Source organism: Phyllobates terribilis, unplaced genomic scaffold (assembly GCF_046119375.1).
Source record: "Phyllobates terribilis strain yellow unplaced genomic scaffold, ASM4611937v1 Scaffold_3__8_contigs__length_932513732, whole genome shotgun sequence".
Taxonomy (NCBI): Eukaryota; Metazoa; Chordata; class Amphibia; order Anura; family Dendrobatidae; genus Phyllobates; species Phyllobates terribilis.
The window spans coordinates 401,249,907-401,273,458 of NW_027362763.1; the positions used below are offsets into that span (position 1 = coordinate 401,249,907).

Genomic DNA, 23,552 nt, shown 5'->3' on the forward strand with positions numbered 1-23,552 from the left:
AATTCAAGTTTCTCCTAAACCTGACATTGGTGTATAATTTTGCCAAAATAAACGTGTTCACAGAGAGAAAAAATAACAGACAATACAAGATGTCCTACAATTGATAAAGTCGCATACAGTGTGTATTATGAGACCCAATTTCAGTACTCACTTTTTAGGAACTGGTTACAATTCCCCTATGGGAGTGTGGGATTAGTTTACTGAGTCAATTGTTACTTCGGCTATCAAATTTACTTCTCACTAGGGCATCCTTTAAGCTGTTTGTATGCCTAAAAGTGACAAGGGGCTTGTGGATCGTCACAGTCTTCCTTGTATAACTGTGCATGTACAGATCGCTGTCAATCACTGAATAGGACCTCCCATTGAACCTATACATTAATCTGATCAACTTTTCCTTCTCTATACTATGCTGTCCACAGATTGGACTGCATGTGCAACGTGTCTAGTTCCACTTTTGCTTTGTGGTAGTCTGACTTTTTCTCCATCAAATTCTTCAAAATGGTGCAGGTGGTTCATGAATTTTGTGCAATTGCAAAAAATGATAATTACGTACCTGTAATTTGATTTTCCTGAAACTCATGGCAGCACCTGAGAGAGAGCGGGATCCGTGTTATCATTGGACATGAATTCAAAAGCACAAAATAAAATGGCATCTCCCACTTCCTCCTTCAATGTGGTTTCCATGTAGTAAAGTAGGTGCCACCTAAATGTATTATCTTCATTATTCTTGTTATTATTTATAGATACATTGAAGCTCATCCTTCATTGTGAGAAGAGAAAGTCCAAAAATGTCAATCAACCATAATCCAGAGGGAGGGAATAAATAGGAGTGCTGTCGTGGGTTTCAGGAAAATCAAATAACCGGCAAATAATAGTGATGAGCGAGTGTCCTCGCCACTACTCAATACTTCATAGAGCATTGGGGTGCTTGGGTACGCTCGTTACTCAATAGTGCTAATCTGCAGGAAAATAGCGTTTTAAACTAGAAGTTCGGCTGAAGAGAGAGAATTAAAGGGACTCGGTCAACAGAGGATGACTTTTCAAATCAAGTACAGGTGCTTCGTGCATCATAGCGGGGCCAATCAGTTAGATACACGGTCCCATCCGCTTGTTATCCCTCTCTCTCTTTTTGATTGACAGCCCTGGTTCCATAGAGCCAGAGAAGAGAGGGGATTGAGGGAAAGCAGCTGGGAAGGTGACTGGCGACACATTTGTGCACCGAGCGACTGTATCATGGCACAAGAAAACATTTAAACGCACCTTCCCACCTGCTTGTTTTCCATCTATCTCTGACCTCACCTTCTTTGATTGACGGGCAGAGCTAGATAGAAAAGAAGTAGGTGGTAAGGGGCTGTGCTTGGTTTGAATAGTCATTCTGCCTTGACAGACTTCTATTCTTCTCGCAGCCGCTTACTTCCACTCAAGTGGATGGCTGCAAGGACGGTGAACAGTCAGCGGTCACTACACAGTGAACAAGCTACTTACTATTCTCTAACTGACATCCTGCAGAGTACACACACTGCACAGCAGTATGTTAGTCATGGAGCAGGGTGAGTGATAACAACATTCTCACTGTGCAAAGTGCTGACTGGTCACAGCCCCCCACTACCTAACTGGAACTGAGATGCTGCATGGACAATAAAACTTCATTATCCAGTACGACAGCTGCACTTACTGTATGCAGTATTTACTTGCAGATAATTACCATGGCTGCACATAAAGGGGAACAGCCGAGGGTAGGGATAACCAGACTTCTGGCAGGCCAGCAGTGTCTATCCATGCCCACTTGATTGCTGATTTATAGTTTTCTGCCTATGTTCTGTAAACAGAAAGCTGTGAATCAACAGCAAGAGTGGTACTCCGCCGAGCTCATGAATATCTAGGACTAAACAGCATAGCATATCTGGCATTCATCTTTGAAAGGACTAGCTGAGCTGCAGTAGACAAATAAGTGTTGGTTTTTTTTATTACAGCAAAAGGTTGAGAAAGAAATCCAGCATAAAAGTTTGCTCACATCTGCGTATAACTATGCTGAGTGCAATGTGATAGTTTTTCCTTAGCTGGAATCGAGCTGAGGAAAAAATTGCATCATGCTGCATATGGCCATGTAAAATGGCCGAGACTCACCAATGCAATTCAATGGGTGCGAGAAATAAAACGGACAGCACATGGATCATGCGTGTACTGTCTGATTTTTCGCACACATGTCAAAGGGATCACAAAATTTCATCAGCCAAGTACAGTACATTTACAGCCAGAACCCTCAGGATAGAATAGATATCCTGTACATACTGTATATAATTTCACAATCCCCTACATAAACTTGCACCCTTTAGTGCTTTTCATGTGGCACTAAAGGGTATTTAGCCTTTATTAACCTAATAAATAAAGTAAAACAAGTCATGAGTTGCCTCCTATTTTTGATAACCAGCAAAGGTGAAGCAGACAGCTATGAGCTGATATTATCAGGCTGAGAAGGTCCATAGTTATTGGGCCCTTCCCAGCCTAAAAATAGCAGCCTGCAGCCGCCCCAGAAGTGGCGCATGAAATTAGATGCACCAATTCTGGCGCTTTGCTTGGCTCTTCCCAATTGCCTTGGTGTGGTGGCAATTGGGGTAATGGTAGTTGGGGTTGATGTTAGCTGTAATTTGTCAAAAATCACAGCTTCTATCAAGCCCTGGGGTTAGAAATGGAGGGGTGTCTATCAGATAAACAGAGTAGATCTCCTAGGACCTAGCAGCTCCTGCTCCCTCCCTACACCTGACTGTTCCTATCTGGCCCACACAGCAAAAGGGCTGAAAACAGTGGCTTGCGGCCACATCACATGGTCGCCCTCCCCACCCCTGTCCGGTGTCTCAATTTCACTGGTATCTGCATTCTCAGGAATATGAGAGTGGAGGAGGGTGCTGTATATATCCTCTTCCATTATTCAGCCTGTGCTATGAGTGTCTTAGCACAGCAGGCACAATGATATCATTAGATCGTGTCTGCTGTGGAGACTTAGGCTGGGGTCCCACTAGCGTATGGCATCGGATGCGATATGCTAATAACACGGCTCCTGCTCTGCTGCAAGCGGGAGCCAAGTGTCAGTGCTCTGTGTTCCAATCCTCTCGCACAGGGAGGATCTAGCACAGCTGCGGAGGGGATGGAGAAAGTAATCCATCTCCTCCATTGCCGGCGTCGGCGGGACTCGTAATGCACTCGGGATATATCCAAGTGCAGTGCGATGTTTCACACACACCCATAGACTTATATGGGTGTGTGCAATCCGAATCCAGCATGCAATCGCAGCATGCTGCGATTATTTTTCAGTGCGATTGCAATCCTATCGGAGCTGGAAAAAAATAAAACCGCCACTGAGCAGACCATCATAGGATTAAATAGCAATAATTTTTTATCGGATTGCATTTGTCCGATTTAATTGCAAGTGTGAGCGAGCCCTTTGTCGGCAAAGACTGGAACAGTGTGACGGGAATAGGAGCGAAGTAAGTAGTGTTTGTTTTTTATTGTCATTCACTTGTGAGGGGATTATGTAGGGCCATCATACTATGCGTGATGGCAACATCATACTGTGTTGGAGTGACATCATAGTGTGTGTGTGCAGTTGGAGTTGTGTTGGAGGGCTGTGGGGTGACATCAAACTGTGTGAATGACTGCTGTAACCACAATGCTGTGTTAGGGAGCTATCATTCTGTGTATGTAGGCAATTGTAGGGGATCCTACTATGTTGGGGAGCGACAACATACTGTGCAGAGGGGCTGTGGTGGCTATCATAATGTATGTGTGGGGGGGTTGTGGGGCCATTATACTGTGTTGGGGGTTTATGAGGCCCATCATACCGTTTATGGAGAACTAGGGGTGACATCATTCTTTGTGTGGGATCATCCTTTTTTGGGGCCATCATACTGTATGTGGGAATGTCATCTTGGAAAATGATATATACCTGCATAAATAGGGTTAATCTCCAGGTAAATAATGTTATAATTCTGCCCGGCTGCCTTACTGACAACCTGGCTACCAGGAGAAAATGAAGTTATTTCCTCCTGGGAGCCGCAGACTTTCAATCATAGGATTGTTTCAGGGAGCAATTACAGTCATGGCTCACAGCGCCGCTCACTATACTGTAAGCATGACCACGCACTTTGATTGACAGCTCGCTCCGCACAGATGAGCTGCAAAGCACAACAGTCATAGTCTCTCATGTAGCCCCTGGGAAAAAGTAATTATCCACTCCTGCCATTGTCCACTCCCTCCATATTCCTGTATTCCAGAACGTGCATGCACATATCCTCACATGACTGCATGAAGCGAAGGGTAATCACTAGCTTTAATACTGAAATAATCAGAAACCAACACAGAGGTCTGGGGAGCTGAGGTAGAGGCGGCGGCTGAGTACCGAGGAGTCAGGACAGATGAGCATTGTGTATTTTATATTTTAACGCCCTCAAAGGAAGATAGCAAAATTGGCTTGCCTCTATTTTGCTTAATTAATGCAAATCGAATCTCTGAAATTGTGTTATTAATTTTTCACAAGATTATACATACTGTTTAAAGACTTTCCCAAAGTATTTGGTACGTCATAAATGTCACCACTTATACAATATGTACTTGCTCTAAATTACCACTAGATGGTGTAATACGTTTTGTAATCTATAAACATCAAACAAACATAGATCATGTGTTAGAATAATTATGTGTGCAAGAAGAATTATGGCCGCAGGAGGAAAATTGATGACAAATCAAAGAGACGGATAATACGAATGGTAACAAAAGAGCCCAGGATAACTTCTAAAGAGATTAAAGGTGAACTTCAAGCTCAGGGAACATCAGTGTCAGATCGCACCATAAGTCGTTGTTTGATTCAAAGTGGACTTCATGCGAGACGACCAAGGAGAACACCATTGTTGAAAAAAATCATAAAAAAGCCAGACTGGAATTTGCCAAACTACATGTTGACAAGCCACAAAGCTTCTGGGAGAATGTCCTATGGACAGATGAGACAAAAATGGAAGTTTTTCGCAAAGCACATCAGCTCTATGTTCACAGATGGAAAAATGAAGTATATCAAGAAAAGAACACTGTCCCTACTGTGAAACATGGAGGAGGCTGTTATGTTCTGGGGCTGCTTTGCTGCATCTGGCACAGGGTGTCTTGAATCTGTGCAGGGTACAATGAAATCTCAAGACTATCAAGGGATTCTAGAGAGAAATGTGCTGCCCAGTGTCAGAAAGCTTGGTCTCAGTCACAGGTCATGGGTCTTGCAACAGGATAATGACCCAAAACACACAGTGGCCTTCTATGAGCCCTGACCTAAATCCTATTGAGCATCTTTGGAAAGAGCTGAAACATGCTGTCTGGAAAAGGCAACCTTCAAACACGAGACAACTGGAGCAGTTTGCTCATGAGGAGTGGGCCAAAATACCTGTCGAGATGTGCAGAAGTCTCATTGACAGTTACAGGAATCGTTTGATTGCAGTGATTGCCTCAAAAGGTTGTTCAACAAAATATTAAGTTAAGAGTACCATCATTTCTGTCCAGACCTATTTCATGAGTTACATTTTATAAAAATTCTGTGGAAGCAGGGTTGAAAAGCAATGTCTGACTTTCATTTGTTCATTTTCATAGATTTTTAATTTATTATTACTTTTGTCAGATTCAAGTTATTTCTGTGACCATTGTGGGTTTTTCTTTCACTAAACGATGGGTACCAACAATTTTGACCACGTGTGTATGTGGGGCCCATTATACTGGGTGGAAGGCTGTTAATAGATATCAAGGTTGTCCCGCGACTTTGTCCAAATTTTTTATTTTGGCCCTCTGTATTTGAGTTTGACATCCCTGATTTAGAGATTTACATTGACAATCAGAATCAATAGTCCTGAGATGGTCATTCACACCTGTGGGTGTGTTTTAGGCATGCCGGTAACTATGCAAAGGTGATAAATGTATAGAAATATACATACATTACTGGTCGAAAGTTTGGACACACCTGTTTGTACAATTGTTTTCTTTGTTATTTTAATGTGCACTTTGTAAATTTAGACTGAAGGCAACAGAGCCACAAAGGGTCACAACTGGAAATGAGAGTAAAGAAACACCTGTGAAACAATCAAAAAGTGTGATAAAATTAGATTCCTCAAAGTACCCCCTTATACTCTGATGACAGCTTTATGCTCTATTCACATCCTCTTTAGCAACTTCATCAGGTAGTCACCTGGAATACCTGTAATGGCCTTCACTAAACAGATATTCCTAGTCAATTTGGGTTTATCAAGGTAAGGGCTTGTGACTGTATCTTCGGTCCAGTTTTATTCAATGGGACATCAAGCAATGGTTTCTTCTGTAAATCAGATGAGACTCACCCATTCAAGTCTATGAGCGTGTAAAAAATTGAATGCTAATAAAGCAGCCGACTTTTACGGATATATTGCAATTCTGTAACATAGGAAACTCTAAATGGTCCTGTAAATAAATAATAGCAGCGGCTGCTGTAAAAAAAAAATGGATTGCATGCGGATGACAAGTGAGAAAAAGTGTCCAAATTTTCTAGATGAAACTCTGAACAATTTTTTATAAGCTCATGTGAATCTGCCCTGAACGTGATCTCCACTGTTATATATGGAGGAAAAAGGGGGAGGATTGCAAACCAAAGAACACCATCATAGCTGTGCCAACTGTCCAGAAATTTCAGGACTGTCCATAAAAATAGGGCACTTTTTTGCCCTGTCAGTTAGAAATATTTATGGCGTCCGTGATTTTTTTTTTTTTTTAAACTGAAGAAATTTCTACAAATTATTTTGACTGTACCTATCATCATTTTACAGTGAATGCAGCTGACGTCTATCAGAATTCTTGGCTGTTGACATGTATCACTTGTTATGGTTTTAAAATGTGTCCGTAAAAAATATTGTCTGTCAGTAATTTTTTGATTAGCTGTCCATAAAAAGTAAAGTTGGCAACCTGTTGTGGGAGTGTTTTCACAAATTAGATTTCATTATAGGTGGAAGAAAAATCTCAAGACATCAGCCAGGAAATGACTTTGGGGGCAAATGGGACTCCAAATGGACATTGACCACAAGTATATGTCCAAAGTTGTGGCAAAATGGCTTGGTACAATCCTCTCTGTTATTGGTTAACTCCTTAATGACCTAAGGCATCTTTCACACGTCTGAATAGAGATATCCCCGTCTGTGTTCCACATCAGGAGCACACGTACCCATGCTTGGGAATCAGTGTACAGTTAGCGCTGTTCCCAAGCGCCGAGTGCTGAACGCTGCCCTCATCATTGTAACCTGCATGCGCTGCAATCAGCGCGAGCAAGGGACAATGTTGAGAGTAGTATTCTGCTCCTGTTGTGTCCTGGTGTAAAAATAAGGATAAAATTAAAAAAATACTTATACTCACCTTCCAAAGGTGTCCCCCGCTGTAATCCATCTGACTGCACAAGCCGAGGAGCTGGGGAGAATTACTGGCTCCAGCGAGCAGTGTCCTGTTACTCACTGAGTTCAGCACAGAGCAGGGGCCAGCTCGCTGTAGCGAGTCATTCTCCCTGGCTCCTTGGGGTGAGCAAAAGATAACTTTTAATAAACACAGATTAAAATTTAATGATACACATATAACAATTAGACAAATAAGGTGCAACACTAAAAAAGGTGACTTAATGCAATGCTCCACACTATCTATAATACACTATAAAGCCTATATCAACCACCCCGATAAAGAGGGAAAATTTGTGGATTATTTTACTCTCCAATCTCACTAAATGATGTAGTGTTCATGTGATTAGACCCCCAAGTCAACCTTATTAAAACCAGCAGGAGTACTGTAGAGAATGCATAATTCTATATCCTTCTATGGTGTTCATCAAATACACTCAAGAGAAAACTGTGACCCCATAATTGATTAATGAGGATTCCTCACAGCAAATGCATCAGTCAGTATAATAGATAATATTTGACCATCACTCTACATAAGAGATATCAATCAAAATTCCTATCAGGGGTTAACAAGACCTGCAAGATAAAGAATATACACTGCTCAAAAAAATAAAGGGAACACTTAAACAACAGAATATAACTCCAAGTAAGTCAAACTTCTGTGAAATCAAACTGTCCACTTTGGAAGCAACACTGATTGACAATCAATTTCACATGCTGTTGTGCAAATGGAATAGACAATAGATGGAAATTATTGGCAATTATCAAGACACACTCAATAAAGGAGTGGTTCTGCCGGTGGGGACCACAGACCAATGCTTTCTGGCTGATGTTTTGGTCACTTTTGAATGTTGGTTGTGCTTTCACACTCGTGGTAGCATGAGACGGACTCTACAACCCACAGAAGTTGCTCAGGTAGTGCTGATCATCCAGGATGGCACATCAATGCGAGCTGTGGCAAGAAGGTTTGCTGTGTCTGTCAGTGCAGTGTCCAGAGACTGGAGGCGCTACCAGGAGACAGGCCAGTACACCAGGAGACATAGAGGGGGCCGTAGGAGGGCAACAACCCAGCAGCAGGACCGCTACCTCTGCCTTTGTGCAAGGAGGAACATGAGAAGCACTGCCAGAGCCCTGCAAAATGACCTCCAGCAGGCCACAAATGTGCATGTGTCTGCACAAACGGTTAGAAACCGACTCCATGAGGGCCCGACGTCCACAGATGGGGGTTGTGCTCACAGCCCAGCATTGTGCAGGACGCTTGGCATTTGCCACAGAACACCAGGATTGGCAAAGTCGCCACTGGTGCCCTGTGCTCTTCACAGATGAAAGCAGGTTCACACTGAGCACATGCGAGTCTGGAGAAGCCGTGGAGAGCGATCTGCTGCTTGCAACATCCTTCAGCATGACCGGTTTGGCAGTGGGCCAGTAATGGTGTGGGGTGGAATTTCTTTGGAGGGCCGCACAGCCCTCCATGTGCTCGCCCGAGGTAGCCTGACCGCCATTAGGTACCGAGATGAGATCCTCAGACCCCTTGTGAGACCATATGCTGGTTCAGTCGGCCCTGGGTTCCTCCTAATGCAGGATAATGCCAGACCTCATGTGGCTGGAATGTGTCAGCAGTTCCTGCAAGATGAAGGCATTGAAGCTATGGACTGGCCCGCCCGTTCCCCAGACCTGAATCCGATTGAGCACATCTGGGACATCATGTCTCGCTCCATCCACCAACATCATGTTGCACCACAGACTGTCCAGGAGTTGGCGGATGCTTTAGTCCAGGTCTGGGAGGAGATCCCACAGGAGACCATCCGCAACATGCCCAGGTGTTGTAGGGAGGTCATACAGGCACGTGGAGGCCACACACAATACTGAGCCTCATTTTGACTTGTTTTAAAGGACATTACATCAAAGTTGGATCAGCCTGTAGTGTTTTTTTTCCAATTTAATTTTGGGAGTGACTGAATCCAGGCCTCCGTGATTTCCATTTATGATTTTTGTGAATTTTGTTGTCAGCACAATCAACTTTGCACAGAACAAAGTATTCAATGAGAATATTTCATTCAAATCTAGGATGTGTTGAGTGTTCCCTTTATTTTTTTTGAGCAGTGTATATATGTTGCCATGTAAATTTAACCCATATCACGATACCAGCCAAACTGGCTCCAATATTCAATTCTACAAGGTCCGTCCCATTCACAATAAATGGGTAATTCATGGGTGTTTCACAAATTGTTCCTCATATCACATAAACCCTAAATAGCAACTTCTCTATCAACTTATGTTGCTATAAAAGGGCCTCTATGTCTATAGATGCCACTAAGACATTCTCATTGATGTGAATACCCACTAGTTTGACCAAGAGGTCAGAGGTATCCATTAAATGTGATGGGAGAGAAGTCACAAATGGGTGAAGAATTGTTAACTGTTGCAATTACCCAGATACTCCATTACTACTTGTGATCCGATTACTTTTTACATGCGTCAATCTTCTCCATAGACTTGAAGCTGTGATTGTCTGAGCTACAGCGTCTATAAACGCTGGCCCATAGCAGATAAGCTATGATAACCACAGGGGTCTCCTGCATGCATTGGCGCCCTGAAATCATGTGACGTGTTCACCTTATGACGTGCTTCCGACGCAGCTATGTTAAATGCCGCCGTCTGAGATTAACAGCTGCATTTAACATGTTAACAGCCGCAGGTGGATCACGATTCCACCGGCAGCTGTTAGGGGCACGACAGCTGATCAGAAACGGGGCGGTGACCTATGGCATAAATACATCATAAAGGGGTTAAGTTAGGCCACATTCTTTGACATAACATTATTCCAGTATGCCCAATTAAAACATGATGTTACTCATCACTCAAGCTGCCTCTCCACTACTGATCGTGCATTTATCTGGCGTCACGACTTTACCCATATTTTGGCTTCCATATCAGCCAGACTATGCGCAAGTCTGATCTATACTAAATTATAGCAAGTGAAAGTTTAGAACTACCCCTCTACAGCATCTATACCAGGGGTCAGTGTTCACTCCTGTTGACTGCCGATGCTTACTAGGTGCTGCAATGTTATGACAAAAAAAAAAAATTATATATAATCTTTTAAAGTGAAAGAAAAAAATATTTATTTCCAAATTACTCGATATTTTGTTTGGGCAACAGCCATTGCAAAGGAACATGAGATTTTACATTTTGACATCAACCAACTTGGTCTCTTCCACCTTTCAAGATATGCAAATGGCCTCTTCAGAGAGGACACAGACTAGAATTCTAGCGCCACCTATTGGAAGCAGTGATCCTAAAGTCAATAGAGCCTTGCAATGACTTTGGATAAAAGGCAAACAAGAATCTCAACTTGCAGACACTGTTTCAGGGTATTGCCCCTCGTCAGTGTAAAGTATGACATCTGGCCTCTCCAGAAATGCTCACCTAGTCAAATCAGATATACTTTGCACTTATGAGGGGCAACAACTTTTCTGCAAATTGAGATTCTGCTTTGGCTATTATCCCAAGTCATATGGCAAGAATAGATTCTGACTTTTAGGATCACTGCTTCCAATAGGTGGCACTAACATTTCTAGTCCTCTTCCTCTAGTCTGGGCACGGCCTCACTCTATACAAGTGTATGGAGTGAGGCCACGCCCAATGGACAGGTCCTGGCCAGGAGTTGTTTTTTTTGTTAAATCAGTTTTCTTAAACAATTACCACTTGAGGACTAGAAAACCTGCCAGGTAGCCAAACCATGGCCCTCACCACGGATTAGCAGCTTTCTGCCTATGCACACAAAGCTGCCAACTAGTGATGTGGACAAGGTTATGCAGTCTTGAGCATTTAGGTAACTAGTAGATCTGCAGCAAATCAAACAATCAAAAATACAACAAGCAGCTCAGTACATGACAGCACTGGCATAAAGTGCCTCTGCACCTACATCATGCAGCTTGGAGATAGGTGGGAAACCAGTGGATAAATTACTTAAAACACACACACACATCCTCTATAGACCAGTCTCCAAAATTGTAGCAGAAATGACACTAGCAGTGCTTGCATAGATTAAAGTTGTTTTTTTTTTTTGCATGTAGCCTTAGCCCACAGCAGTTCTGTGAAGCAATAGCAATGAGGTTATATTAGAAGTATCATTTCTAGTAGTCAGTTTTCAGTGGTGATCCCCACTAGACTACCCCATAACATTTATCTACTAGAAACCCTTCTCCACCCCTTGTTGTAAACTTTTGTATGAAACCAGAAGTTGACCACATTGCACACACTGATATAGTTTAGGCAATCAGAGTGGTGTGGCCGTTGGGCATAACATTAACCGCATGCCTGGTTTCACCCCTAGGTCTGCCCATTCACATTAGCTGCATCAAAACAAGACACTAGTTACTCTCCCTAGAGCAGATTTAAAGACCCACAATATATGGTTCAGTAGAGGAGAATTCACCTAAACTGAGCAGGTTTAAAAAAGTGTAAATACTACATATTACTACATTAGTATATAGCAGCTACTGAATCTTCCCCTTTAGCTTACAATGTACCCACCACATTACACAAATCCCACCAAAGGGGCAAACGGTTTTAGTTTCCAATGAAGTCCTAATCAATCTAACGTATGACATTAGGTTTGAAGGTAATGCCAGGCCTTCACCAGCTCTAGAAGCAGAAAGGGGTTCATTGCAACCTCAAACTATAGGGGTACAAGTGTCCTTTACACTTTTTTTTTTTTTTTTTTTTTTTTACCCCAACCACATTTTAGTGTTACCAGTGTAAAACACAGATCACACAACATTTCGCATTAACTTTTTTTAATGGTCTCAAATTTTGGTGACAGATTTTGGTCAAGTTGTTTCCACTTAAAAATTACTGTTTTAAAAACACTAATAACTTAAAAACTGCCACAAACAAAATGGTCCACAGACATTCCTTTCCTTCTGAAGCTTTTACGATGCATTGTAATCATTAACCAGTCTTTTACTATTAAACTGAAATGGCCAATTAAAACAAACAGTTCTGAGACCGATCTTCCACCGCTGGTTAAGACTGAGGTGGTACTGGATTTTTGGAATATTCATTTGGATTTCTGGGCCTTCTGAGCAGACTTTGTGACTTTGCCAGCACCAGGTGCCTTCTTTTCAACGGCCTTGATTACACCGACAGCAACGGTCTGTCTCATGTCACGCACAGCAAAACGTCCTAGAGAGGAAAATAGCCCAAGTTATTATTATTGCGACATTAATTCCATGGCACTGTGTTAAAGGGGAATACATAGCAAGTTAGGAAACTCATTTTATAAGAGGCGGCATCAGAGTGTGTGTGTGGGAGGGGGAGGTCATGCACTAAATGTACTCACCAAGAGGAGGATAGTCAGAGAAGCTCTCCACACACATGGGTTTGCCTGGGACCATCTCAACAATGGCAGCATCACCAGACTTCAGGAACTTGGGGTTTTCTTCCAATTTCTTACCAGAACGACGGTCAATCTTCTCCTTCAGCTCAGCAAATTTGCAAGCAATGTGAGCAGTGTGGCAATCCAACACAGGTGCATACCCAGCACTGATCTGGCCAGGATGGTTCAGGATAATAACCTAAGAAGCAAAAAAACAAACAAAAAACAAGTTAGTGGTAAGGTCTGTACACATGGCTGTATTAGTGGTGTAGGACAGGCTACAGACATACACTGCTGCAATACAGGCAAACAAATCAAGTACCTGTGCGGTGAATCCACCAGCCTCAAGAGGAGGGTCGTTCTTGCTGTCACCAGCAACGTTACCACGACGGATGTCCTTCACGGAAACGTTCTTTACGTTGAAGCCAACGTTGTCACCGGGCATAGCCTCGGTCAGAGCTTCGTGATGCATTTCCACAGACTTAACTTCAGTTGTTACATTGACTGGGGCAAAAGTGACCACCATGCCTGGTTTCAGGACACCAGTTTCCACACGACCAACGGGTACTGTGCCAATACCTTAAAAGCAACAGAAAGTTTAATCTAGGCCTCTGGTCAGCATTTAACATTATATCAAGCTCACAGTTGTGTCCAGTTGACTACTTACCACCAATCTTGTAGACATCCTGAAGGGGCAGACGAAGAGGCTTGTCAGTGGGGCGGCTTGGTGGCACAATGCAGTCAAGAGCTTCAAGCAGGGTAGTTCCGCTGCCTTTTCCTTCTTTGCGGGTGATGCTCCATCCCTTGAACCAGGGCATCTATGGAGAGGCAATTATAGAAACACATTATAGACTTTTATACCATTACAACAGCAATCAATCACAAGTAGGGTGGGAGACCCTCAGCCACTTACGTTAGCACTTGGCTCAAGCATGTTGTCACCGTTCCATCCAGAAATGGGCACAAAGGCAACGGTTTCTGGGTTGTAGCCAATCTTCTTGATGTAAGTGCTAACTTCCTTTACAATTTCTTTGTATCTGTTCTGGCTGTATGGGGGTTCAGTGGAATCCATCTTGTTGACGCCAACGATGAGCTGCTTCACACCCAGGGTGTAGGCCAGGAGAGCGTGCTCACGGGTTTGTCCGTTCTTTGAGATACCAGCCTCAAACTCTCCCACGCCAGCAGCAACGATCAGGACAGCGCAGTCAGCCTATAAGGAGGACACAATGGGCTTGTTAACCGACATACAGGCCTTCTTGCAGCATGCACCATACTAAACTTGCCCTGGAGGAAGAAATCTAATAGGCAGTACTGCTAAATCATACAATAAGTGTCTGCTGTACATGCTATGCCTTACAAATATAGTACTCTTACCTGAGAAGTACCAGTGATCATGTTCTTGATGAAGTCTCTGTGTCCAGGGGCATCAATAATGGTGACATAGTACTTGCTGGTCTCAAATTTCCACAAGGAGATATCAATGGTGATACCACGCTCACGTTCAGCCTTCAGTTTGTCCAAGACCCAAGCGTACTTGAAGGAGCCCTTGCCCATCTGTGAGGAGAGAGAGAAGGTCAGGGAGGGATCCTTGTACAGTAGTAATAGGGTCGGTTACTAGTCCTGGCACAGTGGCAGACGTAAGCCTGAGCATACTAGGTGCTACATTCCAGACACTTATCACCAGGATCTGGGCATTTCTAGCATTACACCATGGTATAACAAGCAGCATGGGCCGCCACGGCCAGGTGTGCTTACCTCAGCAGCTTCCTTCTCGAACTTCTCAATGGTACGCTTGTCAATACCACCGCATTTGTAGATAAGATGTCCGGTTGTTGTGGACTTGCCGGAATCTACGTGTCCAATGACGACAATGTTGATGTGCGTCTTCTCCTTTCCCATTTTGAGTGTTTAGATGTTTGGCGATGGACACCTATAATGAGATAGGAAGAGGTTTAGAGAACAGTAATAGAGGCAGAACCACACAGGCACAAGAAGTATCAGGCAGAGAATGCGAGCAGCCAGCTAACACCGAGGCAGGGGTTATAGTAACCCACTCTTAATAAGACGGTCAGAGAACCGATACAGAAGCAGACAGCAGAGAAAGTGAGCAGCCAGCTAACACCGAGGCAGGGGTTCTAGTAACCCACTATTAATAAGAAGGTCAGAGAACAGATACAGAAGCAGACAGCAGAGAAAGCAGCCAGCCAACACCGAGGCAGGGGTTATAGCAACCCACTATTAATAAGAAGGTCAGAGAACAGATACAGAAGCAGACAGCAGAGAAAGCAGCCAGCCAACACCGAGGCAGGGGTTATAGCAACCCACTATTAATAAGAAGGTCAGAGAACAGATACAGAGGCAGAACCACACAGCAGAGAAAGCAGCCAGCCAACACCGAGGAAGGGGTTATAATAACCCACTATTAATAAGACGGTCAGAGAACAGATACAGAGGCAGAACCACACAGCAGAGAAAGCAGCCAGCCAACACCGAGGCAGGGGTTATAGTAACCCACTATTAATAAGAAGGTCAGAGAACAGATACAGAGGCAGAAGCACAGGCACACAAGTATCAGGCAGAGAATGCCAGCAGCCGGGTAACAGAGTCGGGTTATAGTAACCCCATTACATCACGGCCATTTACAGCAGCTCTGCCATAAAGCGCCACGCCCGCGAGAACATGGAGGGGCACAGCCAGCCCCAGCAGAGACTGACAGGAGCGGGGAGTCCCCGGCACCACAGGCCGGGCGCGGAGGCCACACGCGGCCCCTTTGTCTTGTGAGCTGTGACTCATCGTCCTCCATCTTGTGGAAGAGGAAACCCCGCTCAGCAGCGGCCGCCATCTTTATATTGTGAGGCGCTGCGGAACAGCCGCCCTTGTACAGATCAGACCGGTAGTGTACAGCGTGGTAATCACTCCCATCATCCACCTACACCGACGGCATAGACACATAGCAGACCACCCCAACATCGCCGCCGTACGGAGCCCGGGCAATAACACCACTCCCGCGGACCATATAATCTCACAGTGGTAGGATCCGACCAGCCCCGCCATCACATCACCCGCACGCTACTCACAGGCGCCATGCCGGCGCTCGGCAGTTAATCGCCAGCTCCCGGGCAGTAATGGACAGTAAATACCGCCCCGCAGGCATACAGCGGCCCCGTACAAGTGAGCCCAGCAGCTCCGCCACATCGGATGGCTCCCAGGTAGTAAGATACCCGGCGGATTGCACCTAGGCCGCGGAGCAGCGCGCAGGCCTGACCTCGCTCCACGGCGCCGCCGGCTCCTCATAGTCCACGCGCCGCTGTGCGATTCCCATCAGGGACAATAACAATCCAATCCGGTGACCTCGATAAAGCCGACTGGGTTCAAATCCCACACTGCGGCCTAGTCCAGATGCCGCCGCTCCACGTGCACTTACCTAGTAAATTCGCCGCAGACCCGGTGAGGAAGAGAGCGAAGTTATCTGGCGTCACTCTTATATAGCCAGAAGGGCGGGCCGAGCTAGTGACGTCATCCTGCCCAGAATTCCCGGGTGTTTGAGGCGGAGGATTGGAGCAGCCCATGGTTGGTGATGGGGGTGGAGAATGTTCACGTACCACTACCGAGTCCCGGGAGCCGCCATTCAGTAGAATCCGTGTATCACGTGTGAAGTCCGGAGTGGGCCCCGCTGCTTCTGTGGGGCGCCACATGTTACGGGGGGGCGTGCTAACGTGGCCTCACCGAGCCAGCCGCCATTACACGTGTGTGGGGAAGCCGGGCTGGGCACTGTGATGGCCGCTCTGCTCACACAGCGTGGGGCGGTCATAGTCCATGTGTTCTCAGCAGTGCGGGCGCCGGGCCCAGACTGGACTGCACGGACCGGTGTGAGGCGCCACTGCCGGCACACGCTGACTGGAGGCCTGCCTCATACTGGGGGAGACTGGCGGTATTACCTCAGCTGAGACGTCTCCAGTGTCCTCCCTCAGCCATGGCTGACAGCTCTGCACACAAGTCAGGTATATGCCCCATTGTATGCCTGCACAGTGACAAGGAAAAGGGTATACAGCTATGTTTTATGGCGGGCGACCCAGCGCCTGAGCCACACAATGTATGGGTTCTGTTCAAACCCTGTACCCTCCTTACTGATCCTCTCACCAGGTTCCCCCTCCGGTGTCTACATCCTGTTCTGTCTGTATGGATCGGTCACTTACCTGTCTCTGCTGGGACTGGCCATGCTGATATTGGGCTTCTGTACAAGAAAGAACTGGATGCACGTTCACACAGTCTAAATTCAGACCTCATTACCCGGCCCGACACGTAATGAGTTTAGGATATGCCCACACTCAGGCCGGGCTTTGTAATCCAGGTGTGGACTGTGTCCATGAGTCATATGGGCTTTATCCATGTTTTTCACTGATAGACTATAATAGGCAATAGTTCTATGGCACTGTTCACATGTCTTGTGTATTTTTGTGGACCAAGTGATTCATAGAAAATCATGGGGACGTCTGAATTTGATCTGAGTCACGGATCAATCTTGTCGATGAAGGCTATGGGTCCATTTAAAAAAAAAAATCAGACAGCACTGGGATACTGTCGGTCTGCTACTGATTACTAGAAGCACGAGACACCTCCATCAGTTTGTTTTTATTGTATGCAAAAAAAAAAATATATATATATATATATATATATATATATATATATATAAAAAAAAAAAACACCGACCAAATGGTCATTTTTTTTAAATTTGAGAAAAATCACTGATATCTGAATTGGCATCAAAACGAATGAGTCATTGTGCACCTAAGGCTAAGTTCAGATAAACGCTCAACTCTGTAGGCATGCTCGTTCACATAGGGTGCTCCTGCACCCATCTGCTATGTACATGCACAAGTCTACGACAGGACTAGCCCATGTTGTGATTCTTCCATACAGACTTTAGATCTGTGTAGGCACATAGTCTAACATTGATCCGTTACACAAACAGAAAATACGCTGTGTGAACCTTAGGCCTCATACACCCATCCATGTTTAAAGAGAACATGATGCATGCTGTCCAATCGGTGACCAGCATGTATTAGGTGTATGAACTCAGCCAAATATGGCTGAGATCATAAGGTTATGTTCACACATGTTTTTTTTCAGTGGTTTTCATGCCTAAACCAGAATGAGATTTTTTTTTTTTCACTGAACTTTATGTACATAACAGAGAAAAGGACAGTGAGAAAAACGCAACAAAAATCCTGAACAATCTCCTGGCAAGAGATCAGGTTTTGCTGCAGAAAAAAAACATAATGTGTGAACATAGCCTAAGGCCAGTGCTGATACATGCTGTTCAATCCACGGATAGCATGTATTCGGTTCACTTTAAACATGTACGTGAAAAAATGGTACCGGTGTCATCAGTGTACAGTTGGTATGTCTGTTTTTGCAGTCAGTGGGTTATCAGTGTCTTTCATGGAGTTGCAGTGAGCGAAAAAAATGCAATTCTTGCATTTCTATTTTTGGGTACGATAGGTACCAATCAGGTTAATTTTAGATTTTGATAAATTGGACTAACTATGATGTGACTGTGCGAGCAGCAGCAGGCGATGCTGGAGTTTGATCTGCAGCATGCACAGGCGAGTCGCTCTGCAGAACAACACCACTTCACGAGCAACAAGTGGGCCTCCATGCGGGACGTGTGTGCCCTGTTGCGCTACTTCGCGTACTCCACGAACTTGAGCATTCCTATACCACTTCTATGCCTTCTAGAAAAACAAAGCTTCAGGCGATAATGGATGAGGTGATGGCACAGGAGGAGGAGGAACAAGGACCATTCACACCCTTTTCAGGCCAGGCGTCCACACACATCTCTGAGGATGGGTTCCTGTACCAACAGCTGCCAGGTACACAAATGTGCAGCCAGGGGACCGTTTTGGAGCAGGAGGATGAGGAACAATGGTGTTCACAGCAGGGTGGCACTCAAAGCAGCTCACTGGAGCTGGGGGGATACAGAGGACCCAGACAATACACCTATCAACGAGGACAGCGTGTCATTGCATCTGGGAAACCTTGCACACATGAGGCAATACACGCTACTGTGCCTTCGCAACGACCACCGAGTTGTCCGGATAGTTAGTAGTGCTGATTACTGTGTGGCCATCCTGCTGGATCGCCACTACAAGCACAATGTGCCATCCTTCCGTCAGTAGAGTGTGATTGGAAAATGCGGGAATACAAGTGCATGCTGGTAGACGCACTACTGACAGCGTCCTCACCTAACCGTGGGGGCTCAGTGGAAGCACAAGGCAGAGGAGGAAGTCACCAACACAGCTGGGGCAGTGGCACTACCTCGGAAGGGAGGGTTAACATGGCAAAAATGTGGAAAACCTTACTCGGCACATCGCAACATTCGGCCCCTCCATCTGATACGGTCCATATTAGCAAGAGGCAGCGTTTAGGTTAAACTTGTGTAGCAACTCACTCGGGTTTAATAGGTTAGACACTGATAAATCGCAGCTGAGCCTTCTGGTTCCTGTACAGACTAGATATCCTGACACCGCAGTCTCTAGTGGTGCCTGCAGGTACAGAGATAGCCTTAACCAAAGAACTGTTAGATGGCAACTTGGACTTAAACTCTCTATACAGCCGTCAAGTTGCTTCACGTTTCTCCTAAAGAACCGGAGGGCAGAGCAGAGTGTGAACTAACTACAAGAGGAGAAGTGTGCTGAATAAAGGAAAGCGTGAGCAAAATAAATGACAAAATAGCAAACAAAGCATAAAGCAATTGCCCTTAACAAATATACAGCCTACTTATTAAAGTCAAACAGAAGAGAGGTGCAAAGAAACAAGGTGAAAATCCTTAGCTCAAAGCTCACACACTGGCTCCAAACATAAACACATTGTCAGAACATCTAAATGAATTTATCACCTGCAGGAAACACCCGCTGGGGACAGAATATAAAACTGCACCCAAAAGATGATGGGTGGACGATTGAAAACACCTGTGTTAAGCTAGACACAGAACCCGAACACCCAGCAAAAAGGTATGGCTCTACAGGATGAGAAGCTGACCGCAAAACACAAGCTCAAGTGAATCACATCCATGAGCATGACAGTTTAAACAACATGGTGGAAGAGTATATGTCCACATACTGAGTGATGGATCTGTCCCATTTAACTTCTGGGTCTCCAAATTGGACACATGGCCTGATCTTGACCTTTACGCCTTCTCTGCAGAAAGTGTACTCTCGGAACGTGTGACAGCACGACAGGAGTAGTGATCACAGACAGGCGCATGCGCCTGTCCACAGCCAACGTGGGCAAGCTCATATTCAATAAAATGAACCAAGCATGGATCCCACAGGACTTGTCTGTACCTTTGGCTCAATAGCGAAGTATACCAGCTTCACTCAGCCATTGTTAGACTCCACTGCAGTTTGTTCTATTTTCCATTCACAATGGGCATCCCCAAATTAAAATATAAAAGGTGTTTTGCAGAGTACTCTCGCAGAGACACGTGCACAGTACACACAGTACCCCCACAGGCAGGGGTGCAGATTACACACAAGCTTTTTGGCACACTACTCCCATAGGCAGGGGTGCAGAGTACACACAGAGGCTCAAGGGCACAGAACTCCCACGGGGAAAGGGGGGGGGGGGCAGAGTACATACCGAGGCTTAAGGGCACAGAACTACAGGCAGTTGTGCAGAGTACACAGGCTTAAAGGTACAGTTATTTTTTACAGCGGTAGAGTAAAATTATTTTTTTAGGCACACTACTCGTACTAATACTGTCGTAGAGTAAGATAATTTTTTAGGCACACTACTCGCAAAAAGACAGCTGCAGAGTAAAAATATTTTTTAGGCTCACAAATGGCAAAGAGATGGCTGCACAGTATAATTATTTTTTAGGCACACTACTCACAAAAAGACAGCTGCAGAGCAAAATTATTGTTTAGGCCCACAAATGGCACAGACAGAGCAACCAAATAGAATTATTTTTTTAGGCACACTACTCGCCAAAAATGGCTGCAGAGTAGAATTATTTCTTAGACACACTACTCGAAAAAAGACGGCTTCAGAGTAAAATTATTTGTTAGGCCCACTTTGACACAGAGCGGCAGGGTAGCACAGGGCTGCCACCAGGAATTTCAGGGCCCACACTGACTAAATTTTTGGGCCCCCTTGAGACTCCGCCTCCACCCCTCGAACCTTCTACAGTCCCACCGCCCACTCTTGGAAAAACTCCACTTCTGCACCATGTCCTCACCAATCACAGATTAACAGTTCCCATTGAACTCCATATCACATACATAGCCACTCAGCAGCTTTTGTTTTGGCCAAAAGATTTTTTAAGCTACCACCATGACAAGTTAGACTCTTTTGACAGGGCCCTACTCTACTCTATTAAACATTTCTTAAAATATCCAGTACTCTTTTTAGGTATATTTTTATTTATTTGTCTTTAAGGGAATGTGTCACATGCATTTTTTAAAATGACCATAAATATCACAAGGAACAAATACCATCACACCATGGCCAGACCACATATTACCACCACACAGTGACCGAATATTACAATACTGATCATTAATTAAAAAAAAACACAATACTAAGTGCCATTATACACAGGAGCTCTGTATATACTGTCAGTGTACAGGTAATGCAGTGAACACCACTGACATACACAGGAGCGCTGTATATAGTGTCAGTGTACATGTAATACAGGGATCACCAGTGACATACACAGGAGCTCTGTACATAGCATATAGTGCCAGTATACAGATAACTTCCCAAAGAGGTATAATTTCCAAAATGGGGTCACTTGAGGGGAGTATTCTGCTCTTTTGGCACTTAGGGGCTCCGTATATGGAGTCTGCAAACTATGAGGCAAATAGCTTTCCTTCCGTTCTGAGTCTCGCCGTGTGGCTAAGCAGTACTGTACAGCCACATATGGGGTATTTCCACGTTCAGCAGAAATTGTGTGAAAAATTTTGGTGCCATTTTCCCCATTTTCCCATGGGGCTAAAACAAAATTTTTATGGTAAAAATGTAATTATTCTTTCTTCGCTGCCCAATGGTATAAATCTCTGTAAGGCACATGCGGTGTCAACATACTCACTGCACCCCTAGATGAATTCATTGAGACATGTAGTTTGTAAAATTACATCACTTATGGGGGATTTCTGCTGTTCTGGCACCTCCAGGCTCCGCCAATGTGACATGGCACCCCCAAACCATTCCAGAAAATCTGAACTCTAATATGGCGCTTCTTTCCTCCTGAGCTTCTCACTGTGCCTCAAAAGTAGTTTTCAACCACATCTGTCGTATCTATGTACTCAGGGTAAATTGCACAACAAATTGTACAGTGCATTTTCTCCTTTTACCCTTGTGAAAATAAAAAAATTGGGGCTAAAATTACATTTTTGTGAGAAAAATTTATTTTTTCATTTTAACAGTTCAATGTTATAAACTTCTATGAAGCACCTGGGGGTTCAAAGTGTTCACCACACATCTAGATAAATTCCTTGAGGGGTCTTGTTTCCAAAATGGTGTCACTTGTGCTGGGTTTCTATTGTATAGGCACATCAGGGGCTCTCCAAACCCGACATGGTGTCTTCCAACGATTCCAGCCAATTTTGGTTTTAAAAAGTCAATTAGCATTCCTTCCCTTCCGAGCCCTGCTGTGCACACCGGGCACCACGTGCCATAACATCGCACCAGAGCTCTGGGACAGCGAGTGCCGACACCACTGGAACGGCACCAGTATGGGAGATGAGTGTAGGTTTTTTGTTTTCTTTTATCGGGGCCAGACACTTGGTTTAAGAAAGAGTTGTCCTAGTAGTGGACAACCACTTTAATAGTTTATTTTTACCAATTTACAATGGTGAGTGATTAAAAGAGAAATCTAATTCAAATGAATAGTTGGTGTGACCACTCTTTGCCTTCAAAACAGCATCAGTTCTAGGTATGCTTGAATACAGTTTTTGAAAGAACTTGGTAGGGAGGTTGTTCCAAACATTATTACTGAATGGGTCCTACAAATTGAGGAGTGAGTACCCTCAGTATATGACAAAAATAGACAAAACACTATTTAAATAAAAAAAAAAAAAAATGCATTATTATATTAATCAAAATAAGCACAATAAAATTAATTAGATAAAATACATGTAATACCAGGGCAATGGGGAGGACAAACAGAAAAACGCACAGAAATACAGTGTATAGTTAGCAAGTAACAGCATATCCAAGGGCTAATTCATACATGGTTATGTGCGTTTTAGAATAAGTAATTACACATACTGCATGTTTCAAGGGGGTTAATGCATATATACACTGATGAGCAAAAGGGTAACAATGTTTTGAACATTTGCCTTTAAGGCTCCATATCTCACCATCCATTATTGCTTCCAACGTGAGATGTCCATCATTTTAGAGACAATCATCTTGGCTATCTCATACAGAAATTTGACTTGCAACTACTTAGCATAGGATTAGCTATGCATATTCTTTTCTTGTCACTGCATTGACACTGTTTTGCTCCTAAGAATCTACATTTTTATTATAGTGTCAGTTTTTTGTAAATCCACCTTTGGCTTTCAACACTTTCTGAATCCTTCTGGGCATGTTCTTGATCAGATTCAAAGATGTTTTGACCGAAATCTGATCCCAGGTGTCTTCTACACGTTCCAAATGTTGGTTCATACTTGTCGACTCACTATGTATGCAGTTTTTTCTTCAATTTGCCTACAATTGTTGATTTG

At 44.2% G+C, this 23,552-nt stretch overlaps 1 protein-coding gene across 1 annotated transcript; it reads right to left on the bottom strand.

Annotated features, from left to right (window-relative positions):
* Positions 1–10,536: 10,536 nt before the first annotated feature.
* On the bottom strand, positions 10,537–16,388 carry EEF1A1 (eukaryotic translation elongation factor 1 alpha 1). The gene is made up of 8 exons (XM_073675565.1): positions 16,244–16,388; positions 14,575–14,749; positions 14,194–14,373; positions 13,733–14,029; positions 13,487–13,637; positions 13,142–13,398; positions 12,784–13,018; positions 10,537–12,626 (listed from the first exon to the last, which is right to left on the bottom strand). The coding sequence occupies exons 2-8, from the start codon at positions 14,716–14,718 to the stop codon at positions 12,502–12,504; spliced, it is 1,389 nt and encodes a 462-aa protein (XP_073531666.1). The 5' UTR covers positions 14,719–14,749; positions 16,244–16,388; the 3' UTR covers positions 10,537–12,501.
* Positions 16,389–23,552: the final 7,164 nt, after the last annotated feature.